The sequence below is a fragment of the Lytechinus variegatus genome, chromosome 15 (genome assembly GCF_018143015.1).
Source record: "Lytechinus variegatus isolate NC3 chromosome 15, Lvar_3.0, whole genome shotgun sequence".
NCBI classification, from domain to species: Eukaryota; Metazoa; Echinodermata; class Echinoidea; order Temnopleuroida; family Toxopneustidae; genus Lytechinus; species Lytechinus variegatus.
The window spans coordinates 30,355,283-30,376,898 of NC_054754.1; the positions used below are offsets into that span (position 1 = coordinate 30,355,283).

The 21,616-nt window shown below is 35.4% G+C and overlaps 1 protein-coding gene across 2 annotated transcripts in view; it reads right to left on the minus strand.

Annotated features, from left to right (window-relative positions):
* Positions 1–19,957, minus strand: part of LOC121428554 (E3 ubiquitin-protein ligase COP1-like) — a 39,449-nt gene extending 19,492 nt beyond the window's left edge. For both annotated transcript variants that reach the window (XM_041625256.1, XM_041625257.1), the window contains exon 1: positions 19,558–19,957. In XM_041625256.1, the coding sequence (XP_041481190.1) occupies positions 19,558–19,697 (140 nt within the window). In that variant the 5' untranslated portion in view covers positions 19,698–19,957. The remainder of the gene's footprint in view (positions 1–19,557) is intronic.
* Between the last annotated feature and the right edge of the window lie 1,659 nt (positions 19,958–21,616).

Here is a 21,616-nt window from a genome sequence, read left to right on the forward strand (position 1 = left end):
CCAATAAACTTTCAAAGTTATGATGGTAATTCAACAGATACCCCCGATTCGGCCAAAGTTCTTTGACCCTAAATGACCTTTGACCTTAATCATGAGACCTGAAACTTGCACAAAATTTTCAGTGATGCTTGATTACTATTATGTCCAAGTTTCATGAATCAGATCCATAAACTTTCAAAGTTATGATGGGAATTCAACAGATATCCCCAATTCGGCCAAAGTTCATTGACCCTAAATGACCTTTGACCTTGGTCATGTGACGTGAAACTCATGCAGGATGTTCAGTGATACTTGATTAACCTTATGTCCAAGTTTCATGAACTAGGTCCATATATTTTCTAAGTTATGATGACATTTCAAAAACTTAACCTCAGGTTAAGATTTCGATGTTGATTCCTCCAACATGGTCTAAGTTCATTGACCCTAAATGACCTTTGACCTTGGTCATGTGACATGAAACTCTAATAGGATGTTCAGTAATACTTGATTAACCTTATGGCCAAGTTTCATTAACTAGGTCCATATACTTTTTAAGTTATGACGTCATTTCAAAAACTTAACCTCAGGTTAAGATTTGATGTTGATGCCGCCGCCGCTGTCGCCGCCGCCGTCGGAAAAGCGGCGCCTATACTATAGTCTCACTCTGCTTCGCAGGTGAGACAAAAATTGTCATCAGACTCTTGATGCATAACATGGTTAACAGGATAGTGCATGTGAAAAAGTATTTATCACATCAGGGACACAAATTAGTGAAATTACAAATAAATATAACAGAAACAGAAACAATAAAGATAATCTGAATTAGACTAAAAGTATCATCAAACATTCTAACATGACTGTTTATTTTTTTCATTTTAAGTTACAGCATATCGAGTGACCTCAATGTGTCTTGGAAATATTCTGATTTTTCTTTACTAGTAATGGCCATAGGAATTTGGAGATAATAAGTATATCTTTATGAATCACAAAACAGTACATCTATTGTTGCAACAATGGCAACTCCGTATCTTCAGGGAGAAAATAAAATTATGAGGAAGTAAACATTAAATAAACATATGTTTTTAATGGATTCATTGTTTATATTAGTCAGCCCACCTGTGCGCTTTGAAACACCCGTATAAAGCGCCCTATAAATGTCATTATTATTATTATATTTAACATTTCATATAAAATAGTGATTGGGTGAAGTCATTGGTCTTCTCATATTGGCCATGGTGTGCATTGTTTTGTGAAATTAAGGAAAACTTTAAAACATCATAAACTTTTTTAATTTTACATTTGATTTTGATGAAATTTTCAGTGCTACATGGATACTAGTTTGATTTTTCTCTTTTAATTCAAACCAACTTTTTTGTTGGGGCGGACTTGCCCTTTAAGGAGGCATTGAAATCGTTGACCACTTTAAATGATGTTCTAATTCAAATGCCTCATATCATACTACACATGTAGCAAAACTGAAACTGTCAAGTTTTTCTATTATTAGCCTAGCTGTCCGGTTGACTACTTTATATAAATACATGTACATACATGTAGTTTAAAGGTAAATGCTAGTTTTGGAAACGATATCAAAATGAGTTCGTACAGAATCCAATGAAATGACCACCAAAGTGTCTGTTTGTATAAATAAAACGCATGTGCCAAAGGATTCTGGAAGAAATTGTGTAATTGCTGAGAAATCAGCAAATAAGCACAGGATTCGGGTAGAGCGTCGGGCCCGACGCTCAAAGCAATGATTATACATTGTCCCACGTGCACTTATCTGTGTTGGGGATCTTCGGCGTGGACATTTTTCAGTGTAGATTTCAAGATTCACAAAGTTCAGTTAATGTAACTGTACCAGATCTAGATCCTCGATGATATACTGACAATTAAGCCTAGTTTTACAGACTTTCTCATGAAATCAGTGTTTACTGCAACTACTGGAATTTCTCTTTAAAAATTCTGTTCATTTCATCTTAAATAGGTACACATAGATTAAAAAGTGCAAGGTTGAAGCAAAAAGGGAGGAAAAATCTAGTGGCCCCTATTCAGGTTTAATAATAGACCATGGTCTAACTCTGTGCTGAAATTATGGAAAGCCAAATATGTTTACTATGCTCTTTGATGGTGAAGATGACTATATATTTTCCAAACAGTTAAAGGTCAAGTCCAACCCAGAAAAAATGTTAATTTGAATCAATAGAGAAAAATCCAACAAGCACAAAGTTGAAAAATTCTTCAAAATTGGATGTAAAATAAGTTACACATGTATGACATTTTAAAGTTTTGCTTTTTTTTACAAAATAGGTATGCAGAACTCAGTGACATGCAAATGAGAGAGCTGATGTCCCTCACTCACTACATCATAATTTGTATTTTATTGTTTGAATTATTCAATATTTCGAGTTTTACAAATTGGACAATAAGGCCCAACTTAACTGACCCATAGATTGTTAAAACAATGGTATCATTCCACATATTCATGAAAAAATAAAAATTCTTTCTTATTATAATTACCATGAAGAGAAAATAAGAATATTTCATTTAATAAAATACAAAAGAAATTGTGAGTGGGTGATGCCATCAGTCCCCTCAGTCGCATACAGACCAGGATGTGCACATAACTATTTTGTGAAATTATAAAGCAAAATTTCAAGTTCAAAATGTCATAACTTTCTTATTTTACATCCAATTTTGATGAAATTTTCAGTGTTACTCTTGTTAGATTTTTCTCTTTTTCTTTAAATCAACTGTTTGTTGGGGTGGACTTGTCCTTAAAGAATGATTTGAGAGTCAACTTAGCTGATAACATTGAACCTCTACTGTTCAAGAAACCCCATCTCCACCATCGCAAGAAGAGCGATTCCTGCTTGAGCGAGGCATCGATGCATTATGGTCTGATGCCGTGCATAAATAATTCCGAGTGCGTCTGCACCTGCGAATTAGCGGGATAATTCGTAAATTTTGAAAATAATCCCAAGTTGACTTGGGATTGCAATCTCGAGATCAATCCAGCGATTTAGCGCAATAATTGCGTCTCCATTGCAAATAATCTTGATTGTTCAGATCAGGATAATTTGCCGGATCAGAAATAGCACGCTAATTTGAAAACTCGGGCTGGTGCAGACAGCCCTATTGAGTTTTTATTTTCAGTTTCTCCTTTGTGTGCCGATGTTCATCTACATAAATAGAACTAGTACTAGTACCTCTGTATGAAAATACATGTATATGAAGACAAAAACTTTAAAACTTTATTATCTTACCAATTTATACAAATAAAATTGGCTAGTAAATAGCAGATGTTGCCAATTTATCATGTAGAATTGCAAAAACTAAGGTAACACCTTATAAAGTGGAAATCACTCTGATAGATATTGCAGTACTGTATCTGGATGTGTATAAGCCGCATGCCTATTAGGCCTTGAAAAACGAGGAAGGATTTTTTTGGCACAAAAAGCAATCTTCCCAGGGTTCAATCTCATCACCTCTTGTCACAGTGTGTAGACCAGTGTGGTCAAATACATTCCAATATGGGTATGAAAAAAAAGAAGGCCTTTTCCCTGTGATTTATTGAACATATCTCCACCATACGCCATGGAAAAATAAGGAGACAGAAAGAGAGAGAAAGAAGAAGCGAATACAGTAGAGTACATGTACATGCATATCGCATTTTACAGTTAGTACAATGTATGAGACTCACTTGACATTAGTATGTGCAACTATGCCACAGGTCTTCTATTAATAAATACACATTTTACTTGCAGCCCCCAAGGATTCAATTCTATTGGGATAATATGTAAGCACCAAATCCCTGCTTGAATGCAAATGAACAAGACCCAAGACCTCATTTTTGTTGCAGTACGACAGCAGTGCACAATATGTCCACATATTTCCAGGGTTATACGACAACGCAGTACAGCAACCCCTCCCCCCACATCATGTGGGCCACATACATGTAGATCTGGTCCAAAATCAAACATATATCTGTTTACATTCATATTAATATTCAAACTTTTAACTGTGAAATTAATAAAAAATTAATGGATTAACCATATTTTGGGAATGAATTGTATACATGTATGTATGTAAACTTGTGGGCAATTTCATCAAATTTTTCAATTACTTGCTAATCTAACTACATGAAAGTTGAATTTAAATAAAAGATATTAATAATATATTAAGTTTTGACTACACTATAGTTAGTCGGCTTCCACTTGTTAATTTTAATCCCCAAAACATCCATTTTACTGACAAAAGTTGAATTTTTATAAAACTGCAATATATTGCAGTTCAATTTTCTATTTCTGTGAGATCATATGTATCCGATAGTGGTTTATTTCTGGCTCAAATGTAGCACTACCCCTGATGATAATACTTTAAAGATGTGTCATTTCCTGGTGGCTAAGGCTTTTAAATAATAACAAAATAGTGCACAGAAGAGACAAACTTGGCAGAAATTAATTACGTCTTCCCTACAAAGTATTAAATGACGTGTATGACCATCAAGTCTCATCAGACGAATTCAAGAGAGAAAAAAAATGAGTGCACTACAAAGAAAACACACAAATAACAACAGACCTCATCACAGAGAGCACACCGGGGATTGTAATTTAGCAATAGCCTTCTCTTGACAACTTAACTGACTGAGAAGGGACAGGCCCACACCAACTTTCCCACGGCCGCTACAGATGATGAAAAAGATCATGCTGACAACCTTTGTATTAAGCAATAGTAACAAATGCAATAATTTCTTCAACTACTACAATGTAGTTGATTAATAATGCAATCTATATAGTGCCAGGGTGGGAAATATATAGGTCTACAGTGTCGTAGGCATATATTTTTCTTCACAATGGCACAATTGCTTGGGAGCTATTTCTTTTATTTTGATGGTTACTTTTATGTGCGTGCATTGAGAAATTATGCAATTAATGCAAATACCACTTCTGCTGTATGGGAAATCTTATAATTTTTGAAATATTCTTGAATATTGTTTGTGGCAAATCTTGAAAAAATGGTGGCCCCGAAGCATGTATGGAGGAATCTTAGGGGTGGTTTGGGCTGTAAAGAGGGTGAAATGGCCTGATGCCCTCACTGCTTCTAAAAATTTGGGAAAGTTTCAGTATCCATGTGAAAAGTTGAATTGTCGTGATGATATGGGTTTCGCACGCCATGCTCTGGAATAAGACTTGGCTATGGGAACGCACTAATAATGTCTTGTTCCTCTCCCAATCTATGCTAAGTGGGAAGGGCTGATCATATCCACTTGGGTAATATGGTAGTGGGAAGTTGGTGTAATGAATATAATGAGGTAGTGCAACTGAAGCGTACACACGAGAGGAGACAGACAGAGAGGAATGTGGGAAAAGATGAGGATAGTGAGCTGTCCTGGGGTCCCCTGGGAGTGCATAAACTCGTGCCACAAATGAAATGATTGTTCTTGTCCGTTAATTCATACTGAAGACTTTAATCATATGCAAGCACCTATTAGATGCATGTACCTTTATCTGTAGATATTTGAATTTAAAATCCATTTTGAAAAGGAGTATGCATGTAGTGAATGGGACAAACAATAAATAATAAATGGTTGTGACTTTGTTGAACAGTAAACTATATATCATGCTGTACATTCTACTCTTAAATATATATGCCTACAAGGCAGGTTTGAAAAAAATATATATATAAAATTCCCACTGAATGGTGAGCAGATTTGGTACATATAATTTGCAGCATGATGCCCCTCTCCCTTCCAACACCTCCAAGAAGCATGCCACCTGAGACTAAGGATTGCCCTGGCATGCATTTTGGCAAACAAAAATGGAATTGCTCTTTTTTCCTTCTCTAGAGATATTCTAATTGATTTACCTATAATTCATCAAGGTGGACAGAAAACCAACTACACTGTACATCTATTTTTTCATCTACATGTATTGAGTCACCCTTAAGTCTCTAATTAACATATTGTTTATATTGCATTATCCTCATTAGAAACCTATAAGTTCAGAAGTCAATAACTGTACATTTCGTGAGGATTATGTTCTTGGTTTCAAATTACAAAATCACATACCAAATAAAAATATTGATAGAGGTATAAATACCTTTCTCCTCTTTCTTCCCATATTATTTTGCAAATTATTTGGCGACAAGCATTTGATGAAAATGTGTAGAAAGATGACCAACCATTGCATCAGTGATCTCATCCTTTAATTTGAAGATATAAATCTACAGTTTTTCTTCTCACTTTTCACGAGAACTGCATGCATCTGAACCTGTCTAGACTACTCAAGAGATGACACGGTTGAGTATAAATTGGCCTACATTGTATCTACCATCGCTGTAAGAATCACAGTAGTCTCTGCGCACTTAGATGGTAGCGCTGACGTCAAGACTAAATGGTCTTTTCCTCTGATCACCCAGACCATGCTGAAAATAGCAGATAAAAAGATAGCTTGGATTGTCTCTGACAGATCCATCAAAAAGTGTGGGATCTCAATCTCAGTCAGGTTAAGGTGGTAGGCGTTTATTGCGTCAAGAATGGCTAGATTGCTTTGCTCCAAATTTTATCATAAATAATACTGTCCCCAGCTATCCCTACGTGCAAAACAAAATCAAAACAACTCTTATCACACTCACTACTTACCACCATACACTCAAAGTTGAAATGTAAAATCTATATTTTTTTCCTTCAAGTTCAAAATAATTTCAATCTTAAAGTTATTCATTTTTTCCAAGGATCTTTAAATGGTGTACTGTCTCTTTAATCCATAATTTACTACCATACTCATTAATAGTCTGCCTGTTCTAAATATTGGTATGTCTGGCAAGGCAATTGAAAATATTCCGGATGTCATAATAGACATCTGTTTAAAAATCATGCATTAATTCCAGGAGGTTGTACTGCACTCAACCCAGGTGAGGTAAATACTTGAATGCACTGCAAACAGCAGGGTTCTGTTGCATAAAAGTTACCATTATGGTAACTCCAATATGATCCGAAACCATGGCAACGCTGATCAACAGCTAATCAACATCATGGATTCCATGCAAGTTACCATTGGATGGCAACTTTTATGCAAAGGCCCAACGGCCCCCCCCCCCCCCCCCCCGAGTCTAGCAAAAAAAAAATGCAGGTCTGAATAGGCAACTACAAGTACATCACATTTTGGGTGTGTTCACTGTCGATTTTCAGATTTAAACAGCAACATGAATCATGATTATAAATGCAATTACAAAAAAAATGTTCATGTTCATTTAGTCTTATAGAAAGCATCAAAATCGTATGAAGGATAATAGTATTATCCTACGGTTTGTGAAAAATGTAGTATATTTCAAATTCATTGCATCCATTTTTTAAATTCATAGATCATACAATGTATTGTATGATGGGGGGACCTAAAGCTACGCACTTTGTTTTCAAACAATAAAAACTGTCCCAATTTTAATATTTCAACAAATTATATTTCACTAATTTGTGGCAAACATTCTAAAAATCATTAACCAAGTAGAAAATATCACAAAACTCACTAATACGAAAATCCCGCCGTGTTTTCCGAACACCTCTTGATTTCGCCGCCCGATGTAGAAGGGGTCCTAAAGCTACGCACTCGATTTATCATGCAAAAAAAAAGTATTTCCTGTGCCTCAATTTCTAAAATATATTCAAATCATTATAGGATAAAATGAAATTGAAGCGAATATAACTCCAAAATTCCTTACAGTTGTTGGTTTTCTCTGCATTTAGAGATTTACTGCAGCCTCTGTAGAAAAAAATTGAATAGAAATCGTTTGTCACTCTGCAGTCACAGTTCCACACACAGAGTGCGCATTTGCCATAAAAACTGCATGCGCGATGAGTGGTGCGTAGCTTTAGGACCCGCGCAGCTTTAGGACCCCCTACCATACTGTACTGTACAAAAACTACAAATTCCATCAAATTCTATGTAAATATGCGGAGTACCACTCACAGAGCAACATCTTTTTCTTGGGGGAAATAACTTGAAAAAGAACTTTAAAAGTTCAAGAGGTTACATTCCAGAGAAGAACCTGTGGTTAGTCTGAGTCTGAGATGCTGAAATATCTGTATGCACTACTGTGTGAAGATTGGATGAAGGCAAGGCTCCTGTCTGATGTGAATGGTGAAGTGTTCAAACTGTACTCTCACCTAATTTGCTTTTCAGTCTATTCATTTTAAGGATTCATCTTGATACACACATGTATATCGGGGAAACCATAATCTAAACCTTCAAATGTGACATGACATTTGCTCCTGTGACACTTTATTTTGTCTGTAAATGTGGGGTTAGGTTTAGGCTTACAGTAAGGTTTATGTTAGGTTAAGGGTTAGGTTTAGGGTAGGGTACATGTATACTGTACTATCAAATCCAGGGTTGAAGCTGGTCATTCAACTTGGGTGTGGGATTTACATACCGTATTTTCTGGTGTATAAACCGCGCCTTTTTTCCAGCTTTATAATCTTGAAACATTAGGTGCGGTTTATACACAGAAACAACAAAATTTCGTAGGAAATTTGACTACGTTTTGTCGGGTAATATTACTTTCATGTGAACCAACAATAATATAGAATATTTAATGTATAATTATTTGTTGGTTACTAAAAATAGGGAGTATATTTTGGAAAGTTTTCTTCGAAAATCTTCTTTGTAAAGATTAGTTTATATTATTTATTTAACTACTATCAATTGAAAAAAAATGTTTTCCAAAAAAACCTGATTGTTTTGTGATGAAAACTTTTTTTTTTCAACTAAAATTGCATGGGAAATGCTCTTCAATAGGCTATAATCGTAATCGATCGTAATCGTAATCGGTTATTAAAAAGGCAATAAATAATGTCCTTTATTTTTTATTTCTCTAGTTTTTCTCTCAATATTAAAAAAAAAAATCCTTTTGAAACTGTTATTTTGATATTAAAAAATGCCATTTTATGGTCACCTTTTCCTAAAAAAAACCCGTATTTTTTTGTAATGAAAACTTAATTTTCTACACCTAAAAAGTGCATTGAAAATGCTTTACTATAGGCATGTAATTGTAATCAATCGTAATCGTAATCGGTTAGAAAATAGGCAATAAAAAATGTCCTCTATTCTTCATTTTTTCCCCTCACTTTATCTCAACATTTTTGTTTTCTTTTTGAGACTATAAGTTTGATATACAATACTGCCATTTTATGGTCTTTTTCTTTATTCTGCAAAGAAATAATTCATATTCTTTGAAAAATAAAGTTAAAGAATGTAGTAACCATTTTTTATAATACAAAAATTAGTAATATATCTTTTGGTCTGTCAAGGAATTACAAGGTTAATTTGCTCATCCAAATAACACCAAATTCGGTTTGCCAATATTTTTTTTTCTTTTAGAGCCTCCCGATTTTCGGGTTGCGGTTAATACACGGCCGCGGTTTATATTCCGAAAAATACGGTATGTAGTGGAGAAATTTTCACCAAGCAAATGTCATGTACATGTTATCTTTTACACACGTACATGTAGTGTAGTATGCCCAGCATATTCTCACAGGTCTGACAAATTATAACTTAGGCTGCGTTTATGCGACCTCGACCCAGAATCATGATTGGAATCACCATTTGAATCATGATTCAAAACAGCAGCATGAATCACGATCCGACAGAATCAGCGTTTATTCGACCATCTTTCTAACGCTGTTTCTCCCTGAATTCGGGCCGATCCAGTGCGCATCACAGTGCGCAGTTTGACCCAGGAAGTATAGGTCAACATTTTTGCACGTGTTTCTAACTTCACGTCGGCTGCTAGATTTTTGCTGCCGGCCGCCGGAGCTAAGGCGCGATCGTTTGTGCAAGTGCAACGCTTACTCGGCTTCCCGGCTCGGCTTCCGAAAAATAAATCTTTTACTTCCAGAATTCCGTGTATTGTACCTCGTATTGTTTTTGATCGGGAACCAGAAGGGGTCATCATCCTCCCTCCCACCTCCCGATCGATTTTTCTTGTCTATGATGGTCCTGTACTGGGCACGAATTCTGTTAATTTTGTCTCGACAGGCGGTGCCACATCTCCGTTGAAATCCCTCCCTCGCAAGCGCCGCTGAAAGGGATCGTCTTATTTCTGTGAATCCCGGTAAGGGATGCTTGTGCTTCAGGCTGAGCCCAAAGCACAAGCAGAGCCCTGAGTTCATCGTCAGTCCAATTTGTGCCTTTGGAACTTGAAGAAATGATGGATGAAAACAATGAAGTATACAAATGACGCTACAGTACAACCCCGGGGGTACAATACACAGAATGATAATTCCTAAATGCTGGCAATACTGCTACACGAAAATTAACCTGCACGAAACACAGCGCGCGCCTTTGAGTCGAACCCGGAAGAAGCACGACACAATGACGTCATAGAATCATGATTCAAATCACGATATCGTTCATACGACCTTTTTCGTTCGTGATTCTACAGAAACGTCTTTCCAAACGCCCCTTTTTTCGTGTTTCATGTTTGTGATTCTAATCATGATTATATTCAATTTCGACTAAACGCAATCGTGATTCTGCAGAATCGTGATTTGAATCATGATTCTAATCATGATTCTAGGGTAAAAAAGTGTCGAATAAACGCACCCTTACTGTACAAATAATTTGGTATAGGCCTATACATCAGACCCACTTGTTGACCTACATGTTGTAGGCTTACATGTTTTATAGAAATTCAAAGGTCATGACTTTTAAATTGAGTGAGTCAAGTTGCTTTATTACATCAAGTGCTCTGGCTATCCACTGCGTACTTCAGTACTTGGTCTGTATTCAGAGTAAAGAGGTTTTACACACAGAGTTTGTGAAGAAACAAGATTTTCATTTTTAATTAGAGTATGTTCAATCATAGGCCTACATGATTTGGTCCAAGTGTCTTTAATATGGCAACTTGTACCACTATACACTACTGTACATGATTTTGGGCAATTCCACATGGGAGAGGGTAAAAACAGTAAAATTCAAAATTAATAATGTGCATCTGAATGTGAATGTCCTTTTTACACAAAACCTTATATTTTAAGGAACTGAAAACCTTTTTCAAATATCTGTTACGGTTTTTGCGGAGCAATCTTTTGAATTTGATGACCATTTTCAATTAGAGAACATGTATTTTACATTATTTTGGATAAATTTGATAACAAAAAAAATATTTTACAATTTTGGTTCAAAATTATCTTATGTTGTGTGTGAAGGAGTAATAATTACCAGTAGCAAATGTCTTTATCATGGGTATTTTCAAATTTCTCAGAGAAAATTTTGCAATCTACTACAAAAACGGATGTAATTCCGTTACCATGAAACTGAAAAGTTTTTCCTATGAACTAAATACTTGCTTGAATTTTATCTAATTCTGAATTCTCTGATTTCATGTGACTTGCTAAAGACTGAGCAACATTTTTTTGAAATATCATTTCTAATTCTGCTGTAACTGTGGTAACGGAATTACATGGTAACGGAATTACCATTATCATATCTTTAAAGGGGTGTGCGTTAGCCAATTTTGTTCCAATGCCATGTTGATATCTTAGCTGTAGATCACAGTTATAAACATTAAAAGCCTTCTGATTAGTAATTACACTCCAAATCAGGATGAAATTATACAATTACTTGACAACAAGTCCCATTCAATATGGCCTGAGTATAACATTCAGAAAAAGGGCAAGGTAATGTACATTAGCATCAATAAAGTATATTGTTGGAGCATACAATGTAGGTGAATGCCTTACAAAGGATTAATGGGCAATCAATTCTTGGGGAGGAGTAGAAAAATGATTATGCAGGATGATCTTAACAAAATTCTCATTCAGATTGATTTTGCAAAAAATGTCATTGCCAAATACCAGTTCTAATGAGATCCAAAATACTGGACGCACAATCACGAAGTGACCATGTTCACTGTGTGTGCCTTGGAAAAGAATGGCATTCCTTTTTTTTTGTAATTGCCTCTGATCAATTCACCCTCAACAGACTTAATGAACTTTTCAGTAAAAGAAATTCCGGGACGGCTGGGAGTATTTCTCTGCTTCAAAGAAATGGGTATAGTTTTCAGAAGGGACCGCCTACTAATTTAAGCGATATCTTCTGTGTAACTGTCCTTGCAACGGAAGATTGGATATTCTTTGCAACAAGCCATGGTGAGGGACCAGACTCTGGCATTGATTGGCAAACAGTGTAGCGAGCAGTAAAAAGTAATGAGTGGAAAAGATTGAAGTGAGATCCATAATTTACAGATGTTACAAGAATCACATGCCAAAAAATCATACTAAATCTTTATACAGATGACATTTCCAAAAGTAAGGTGGATTTGACACAGATATTTAAGATGTCTTAATTAGCACCAAACCAATAATGTTCTCCACCCTACATGTATGCAATGGATGCTCAGAAACATGCAAAGTCAGCATCATCCAATAATCACTGCTTCACGGATAAAGTGAGTAACGACGATGACCCTTCAAGTGAGGATGATACACAGAATGTGAACACTTCTCTGAGAGGATGGTGATAATATTGAGACCAACAAAGTCATTAATAACAAAACATCTGAGAACAGCAACATAACTCAGTTTGAAATGGGTAGAAATGTATGTACAGCATTCTACTGTGAGAGAAATGCTAAGAGACAGTGGTAGTATTCTCATATACATCTTGATATAAAATGAAATATTTTATCTCTATTAAAATAAGTGATATAAAATCACCTAAAATTTGTTCCGTAATGGTATTCCAATAACCATTTTGTCTTTGTTATATCTCTGTGACACAAACCTATTTTTGAACCAATTTGTAATGAGAAAGGCTGTTTTTTTGTAGCACTCATCTCATTCAACAAATTTAAAGCCTTTCTGCCATGAGTTTTGGCAAATGAGTGAGATGGCATTAAATCAAATTCTGTGCCTACAGGGATTTAATTGAAAAAAAATGAACAAAAATATGAAGTCAATATCACATTTTGTACTTCATTTCATTTCATAAACAACATTAGTCAATAAAATTATTTGAAATATTTCTTTAATCTACAAGAATAATGTTAGAGTAGTACATGTACTCTAATGATTAAATGATTTATCATTTTCCTTTATTCTTATTTCAAAGTCTTGAGCGAATTGACCTAGAAATATTGCTGAAATTGAAAATGTATAGAGAGAATACATATGTAGCCTCCACCTTATTTGCAGTTCTTTTTTTTTCTTCAAAGGAAATTTGGTGCAGGCACATCATCTGTGATGCAATGATTGGATACGCGATAAACATGTCTATATCCTACATGTAGGCACTGCTTTGTCACATATCTTTAGAGACGGAAGATAAAAATGCATCTCGGATAAATTTTCATATTTTATAGAAAGATGAAAATTTTAATATAATAAAAAAAAATCATGGCCCAAGAAAACCAACTAATTTCATGAATATGACATAAGATCATCAAATCACAGCAGTTTCTTAGGGTCACATTTGGGAAATACATCTGTCAGGAAGATGTCCGATATTGACTTAATACTCAGATCTGCTATAATTGCAGTCCTCAGTGAGCTACATTTAGATATAGACAGAAAATGAATCCTTACCTTTAAAAAAAATTAGATTGGTGCACTGATTAAGAACCAATTTGTTGCTTAGTTGTCCACAACATTTTTTCAAGATGTAAATGTCAACACTATTTTCATGAGGTTTCAGCATTGTTTCTTGTTTTCAAATCATTTATTGAACAACCAAATAGAAAGTTTTCAGTTTAACTGTTTTAAGATGCCAATTGTATGTGAAACTATGTTTCTTTTGAGTATTCAAATACTTTAGAATATCTTAAACTATCATCTACACAAATCTTTGACTAAATATGCAGATCTGATAACATGCTGTCCTCAGTTTTTGTAAAATTCCTAATGTGTATACATATGGCTGTAGTCCGTGTAATTCCGTTACCGTGATTACTAGTGATGGTTTTTGGCCTTTACATAATTCTTTCCATCAGTACAGGAGGCATAAAGTGGCTAGTAAGTCCTAATACCCCTAAAATTGAAAATGAACTAAAATTTAATTACCACTGATCCCTAATATTTTTTAAAATCATGTTTATTCAAGGTAAAGCCACCTATTACGTAATATATACTTATATTTCATTTAATATTAGAGACGTGAAGTACTTAGATTGTGTTAAGTATTAGAGAAGAATGTAGAAACAAGCTTTATTGAGGCATTTCACCAGTCCTAAATGCCTAAAAATATAATTTTCCTTCCCAAATGTCAGAGGCGTAATTCCGTTACCATTATGTGTAATTCCGTTACCATGTACTTGCCCTAAAGAAAGACCAATCATCAAAATTTGTTGATGATATTTGTGAATAAATTACTTTCAAAATAAAGTTGACATTATAATGAATTGAATCAGACATTAACTTGGAGCTAGTGTGTTGTAGATTTCAGAGAAACTTTTACTAAACTTTGGGTTGCAAAATGACTCATTTCTCTGGTAATTCCGTTACCATAGCACATATCCGTCATTCACATCTGAACATGTGAGGGGTTTTCTAAAAATCTTGGTTCAGTATATAGCACTAGTGGCCATGCATAGTATTAGGATCAGAAAATTTGAAAATATTTAGATATCTGGATGCTGTGAGCAAAAATAACAGCAAAATTTCTCTGATTTGTAATTCCGTTACCATGGAATTGCCCTTATACTGTATGATCTTTATCTATAAATTAAATTACACTATCTATAAATTAAATTACACTATCGCCAAGAGGTAGCTTTTTACAATGATTAAAAATATATTTTGTTCATATAGATTCACAGTCTCCGCCTCTACAATATTATTCTGTGCAGACTGAGTAAAGAAAGTTGAAGTCCATACAAGTATAAAAATCAGAGATGTAATAATGTATGATCATCCAGCCTCTGCACATCACACAATCCCTTTATGGATGGATGGATATCCAACACATTTGTCTGTCTGCTGGGTCATAAAAGAAGTGTGTTTTTTTTTAAACAGAGGATAAGAGATATCTTTCTCATGCCTTTGGACTTGCCCTTTAACACCATACCACAATCAAATCCAATTTACATGTGCACTGTAGTTTCTACCTTAAAGAGGAAGTTCACCCTGACAAAAAGTTTATTGTAAAAAAAGCAGAAAAAATAATGAAAAATATTGCCGAAGGTTTGAGAAAAATTCATCAGATAATTAAAAAGTTATTAGAATTTCAATTATTTGATTTGTGACGTCATATGCGAGCAACATTTCTACATAGCGAATGGTAAAAAAATCAATGAAATGTCATTTTCTCAGAAAATTGAAAATGGTTTTCACTGTACCTTTTGTATATCAATAGACAAATCATTTCACACCCGATCATGAATAGAAAACAAAATTGAGTCATCAAGAACCATACAAAATTTGAAATTCATGCATTTTATATTACATAACACACGGGGCAGCTGCTCGTTTATGACGTCACAAATCCGAAACTTTGAACTCTAATAACTTTCTTACTCTTTAACGTATTTTCCTCTAACCTTCACCAATATTTTTTTACTATTTTTTCTGCTATTTTTACAACAGAGTTTTCTTCAGGGTAAACTTTCCCTTTAATTCTTGTGCCAGAAAATTACCAGATAAGAATACCAGTTATGCCTCTGCCCTCTAGCATCTTGGCCTTGGAGTGGAGGCACAGTTTATTCAGAGGGTCACAAGGCAATTCCAAGTACACAAAGTTTCTCAATAGACAATTTAGCTATTCTCAAATACCTACCATACTGGGCTCAATTACAAGATAATTGATCAACTACGTAATTACATTTTTTGAGTAATTATGGATTTGTAATTGAAATTTTGAAAGGGGTAGTAGTAATTGTAAATACTCTGATTACTTTTAATTACATTGAATTACCTTACAATAAACTTATTTAATTTATGATTTAATTTCATGGCCTTTTTATGTCAACTGCTTCAGCATCAAAGAGTAAAAAATAGGTAGAATTGGTGCTCTTGAACATAAATAAAAGGAAATCAAAATCCAAGAACAGAAGCGATCTTGAACTTTGGAAAGAGTAAAATGAGAGAAACAAAAAAAAAATCATCAAAATCGGTTATGAAATTAGCAAGTTATGAATGTTTTAAAAGTCTGGTCTTTTTTTAAGTAACATCCATTTTGTATAATTTGACACATTATTTTGTGGTATGATAAAATGATTCAATCAGACACGATCGATCGTTTAAGTCCGGGGCTGACCTTTGACATCACTATCCGAAAGATTTGACTAGGGCTCTACATCAATTTGGATCTTTTCCCATGTAGCTTGGAGTATACATGCATATATGTACACCATATAATGCCCAGATAAACTTGAGTTAACTTGAACCTTGAAGGCTACACCTTTCCAGTACATGTATGTTATAGTGGAGTACATTACATACAACATCCAGTATGATGTGGCAGGTTTAAGAAGGTCCCATGGGATTGGGAACATTTCAAAAATCCAGGTTTGACATTTCTTTTTAACAATGATGAGTGTGGGAGTAGACGGGGGCAGCATTTGTTGAACACTTGGAACAGTCTTACACCCTTTTCTCGTGGGCAAAATTTTCCTCAACCCTGTAGTACAGCCTGTACCAGATAAGAATACCAGTTATGCCTCTGCAACATGTAAATGGCAAGTTAGCTCCACCTATAATCCAGATTTAAAGGTCAAGTCCACCTCAGAAAAATGTTGATTTAAATCAATAGAGAAAAATCAGCCAAGCACAATGCTGAAAATTTCATCAAAATCGGATGTAAAATAAGAAAGTTACGACATTTTCAAAGTTTCGCTTATTTTCAACAAAATAGTTATATGAACGAGCCAGTTATATCCAAATGAGAGAGTCGATGGCGTCACTCACTCACTATTTCTTTTGTTTTTTATTGTTTGAATTATACAATATTTCAATTTTTACGAATTTAATGATTAGGACCTCATTGCCTGAAGCACAAAATGTTAAAATAATGGAATTCCACGTGTTCAGGGAGGAATGAAACTTCATTTCACATGACATATTTCATATAATAAAATACAAAAGAAATAGTGAGTGAGTGATGTCATCAACTCTCTCATTTGGATGTAACTGGCTTGTTCATATAACTATTTTGTTGAAAATAAGCGAAACTTTAAAATGCCGTAACTTTCCTATTTTAAATCCGATTTTGATGAAATTTTCAGTGTTATGCTTCTTGAATTTTTCTCTTTTTATTCAAGTCAAGTTTTTGTTGGGATGGACTTGTCCTTTAAGCTTTATAGTCCACATTCTGTTCTCTCCAAAATGGGCTTACCCAACCTATGCCATGGTACAGGACTATCTGGCCCTGCAAAATAACATGGTTAGTCAGGCAATTGCGGTGTTTTATTATGTGAAAGTCTGGTGTAAGTCCTACATGTAGGTGCAGCAGAGGAAATCTAGAGACAAGCGCTTATGAATGGCTACCACTAGTCTGAGATAAATGAAGTTTGTGGGAGAAAAGCAAGTACTGTACAACTTTCCTTAGATATTATTAAGGCAGAAAATTTGACTTATAGACGTGGATGGAAAAAATTATTACAAGTGGTTTAGAATAAAATGGGGTTAAGGTTAGGCCTATCTACGGTCCAAGGTGTGAGCAAAGCGTATAAGTTTTTATTTTTGTTTCTTGGTAGTTCATTGATGAGAAATGGCTAGCTTACTGAGCAGCAATAAAAATTAACTTTTAATTGCAGGCCAAAACATCTGTGAATTCTACAAGGTCATTGCCATGTATTATCTTCAGATACATGTATATCTATCAATAGAGAATGAGAGTCTAAACTGTGTGACATCTTTGACAACACTCTCAAAATTTGAATGAAAATTTGTATGAGCCATTTATTTTTTGCTATCCCATGAGATTAAATAATAGAGTCTACGACAATTCATTAAAAATATATTATACATGTCTATTATTCTTTTCATTAAAAAAGAAGTCACAAAATTATTTGATAAATTAGTCTAATTAAAACTTTAATGCTTGTGTGCTTTTGCACCATGCCCAACAGAAATCAAAACATTACCACATCCGGGCAAGCTAATGTGGTATACTGCTTCATTTAGTCAGGCAGTGCAAAAGAGCACTAGCACCAATATTTATGCAAACAATACCTAATTACATTAAGAATTGTGTCAGGGGTTGGTTACAAAAATCAGGGGTTGGTTACAAAAATTTGAACTCATTCAAAAGTCGCACATAACAAGTATGGTATGGTGACCCATGTTTGCGCAGTGCCCTTGTCTGCGCACACGCGTACTTGTATCTGCAAGATTTGAATAAAAGAATATACTGGAAACTCATGTGATGGCCTCAAAATGTAGCTTTTCGCATAAAAATCCTTGAATCGTGTGTAAAGTGAATGGGTGCACAGACAAGGGGCAACATTCTTTTGTTCAATCTGAAAATGACAGTCCCAGGGGTTTTCCAAGAAAATCATATATTTCTTTTAAATTTTCAGATAAATTTTTGGCACACTTACACTACCAGTCACAATTCTTTGACTACCTGTTTACCTGGCCTGTTTCACCAGAGAACAATAGATTCGATCCACTGAATCTTTTGTTCTCTGGTGACAAAGGTATACAGGTTTTCAAAGAATTGTGACTGGTACTATAAAGAACATCCTCAACTGAAAACTTTTGTGGAATAAGAATGGGCTACATTCATAAAGTTTTAGGTGCACAGACGTCAACATGGGGCTCCCCTTCATACAGACAGCTGGCAGCCCTCCGTTTCGAGTTTTTTTAAAAAACATTTATATTTTTTTTAATTTCTCCTCGGACACAGATGGCTCGCTATCGTGCAGCCACCATTAGGGGATTAACAATGCAAAATCTCCCCAACGGGACTCATGGATTTTTGTCTTTATTTCATAAAAATAAAGAAAAAGAATTGTACCAAAATAAAGATTATTTCGTTTTTGCTTGAAATGCACCAAAACGGGGAAAAATGAACTTAAAAGGGGGAAAAAAGAAGAGCTCACTACGGGAGTACGGCTGTCGCGCAACTTCACTTCCGTCGCGCAACTTCACTTCCGTTTTATCTTCATAAACATATGGCCATTGAGTCCCTGTACAGAGCAAGCTAGAACTTCAGTCTCTGCATTTGGTGAGTCGAGCCTATGGAGTTCAACGGAACAACCAACATAAACAGAGACTGAAGCTTTTCGGTCTACTCTTCAATAAGTACAGTGCCAGTGGTGACCAGTCACAGCACAGTAACACAACACTGCAGGTACGATATCTTTAATTACAAAAGAAAAGCATAGAAAATGATAGACCAAAAGCTTCGATCTGTTATATTGGTTGTTCTGCTGAACTCCATTAGCTCCACTCACCAAATTGGCAGTGGCAAATCATAAATCATTAAATGTCAAATCACAAATGTGTACGAGGAGAAATAAAACAATAAAATGTTTAAAAACTCCTCGAAACAGACGGCTGCCAGCTGTCTAAGAAAATAAGTGATTGAAAATAATAATGTAGCAACTGATTCATAATTTCTCTAGCTAAATTGCCTCATTTCTCACCATAGAAAGTCGTTGTCTTTATCTTCATATGAATTGTGCACTCCATTGTAGTTATACACCTGCGTAACATGCGTCCGCTTTCTCCCCCGAACAGCGACCCGTGTAGTCTGCCTGCTTCCAGCGGCGCTGTTGTTTGCCATCTTGCAAAAAAAGTCAATCGAACCGGCTACAGGGGCTCGATTTACCAGCACAGAACACCTCAATTACGAATGCTTTACACACTTTTCCAGCTAAAATGAATAGAAAAAAGGGCACACTGCATTACCCGACCTCACGATTGTTCAGAATCCTCTCGAAAAGTCATGTTTTCGCAAAATATGTCAAAATCATAATCAGCCACAAGAAATTGAGCAATGACAACACTGTTCCGGATGTGTGTGCGAAAGGTTGGCTTCTCCGCATGCGCACAACGAACCATTGGCTGAATTGTGGGAAATTCCAAGGGTACTCCCTGTGAATCAAGGCCCCTTTTTATTCTTTATCTGATGGGTGGATTAAACAATAATGAAACATGCATTTTCCTTTATATCAAATTCCAAAAATTTCAAATAAACCCGACACGGTGACAAATAATAATGTATAGTTTTGTAGATTGGATGTCAATTTCCAATGTGGGCAACTCCCCAACTCCTCTCTCAAAGAGGTTGTGCCATAGAGATATATACTAATAACGCATAATATTAGTATACTTCTCTATGGGTTGTGCACACCAAGGCGAAAAAATTTCTTCAGTATGAAATTCGAAGCCTTGCCCTTGAACGAGAGGTGTTTTGGGTTTTTAGTCTTTGTTCTCCAATGTTTCATTACTTTTATTTCTTATTTCTTGTTTTGTACTTTAATTAATCATGTAATAATTCTTGTAAATATTGTGATTTTCATTATTTTTTTTCAATTAAAACATCCTTTTCAGGACCAACACTTGCCCAAGAAAGATAGACATGGTGTACCGTGAAACCCGCCGCGAAAACATGATTATATTTATATATAAAACAAGTTAGGACATAAAAGTCTGTAGACCTCTATGATTCCAGTGTGATCATTCATTGAGTAAAATCTCAAAATCTGGTCATTAAGGTACTGATAAAAATGCATGTAGGCTTATAGTGCCCCCCCCCCCATCCCCCGACCCTAATGCATCTTGCCCTCTCTTTCTCCTCTTACTCTCATTTTATTCTGGTAAACGTCGGGAATCATATAAGCGCACAACCTTGTCATTGTTGCTTATCTTCTTAGCTTCTAAAGTAATTTAGTGCTCAGTGATTAGGTGGTTACTATATACTCCCCCCAACACACACACACACATACTGAACCCGGATTCACTCATGAAGGGCACCTCTATATGACTTCAGTGCCTTTCTTGGGAGGCGATCATAGCTAAATCCTAGTCCTTTCCAAACGCATTTTGCCTAGATCATCCAAAGAGGATGAGGACAATATACCACCACCATGAAAAGAAAGGAAAATATTGAAAATGCTTTCAAAGACCGGCGCCTTACGGGGGGGGGGGGGGGGCGGGGCGAAGAAAACAAAAGAAAGAAAAAAGTAGAGAAACAGGGAAGAAAATGGGATGAGGGAGAAGATAATGAGATGGCGAATTGTGCGCTGTACCTCTATTACACCGCAATTGAGAAGAATAAACATATTATTTGCGTCGCCCCTGCCCATCAACCCCCTCCCCCCATCTGTGCTCCAAATCCGACCTTTCTTTGACCGGCACGGGTTGGTGTCTATAGATATATGATTAGCCAATTCAAAATTGTATAAGGATATCTAACTTTCTAAATAAAAGTAATTGTTTTCAGATTTTAGTTTAGGGGAGACCAGGGATAATTGCAACAAAATTTACTAAATTTGAATTATCACCTTAACTAAAAACCTGCTCAAACCTAAATAAAACGAAAGATGCATATATATCTTGACCTGAAATATGAATAGGTTTGATTAGATTTAAAAGCTATTATCATTTGGAGGCGCGATAGCTCAGTCGGTATAGCGGGATTTGTATTCCTGTGACCAGGGTTCAATTCCCACCAAACTTCTACACAAAGGCATTAATCCT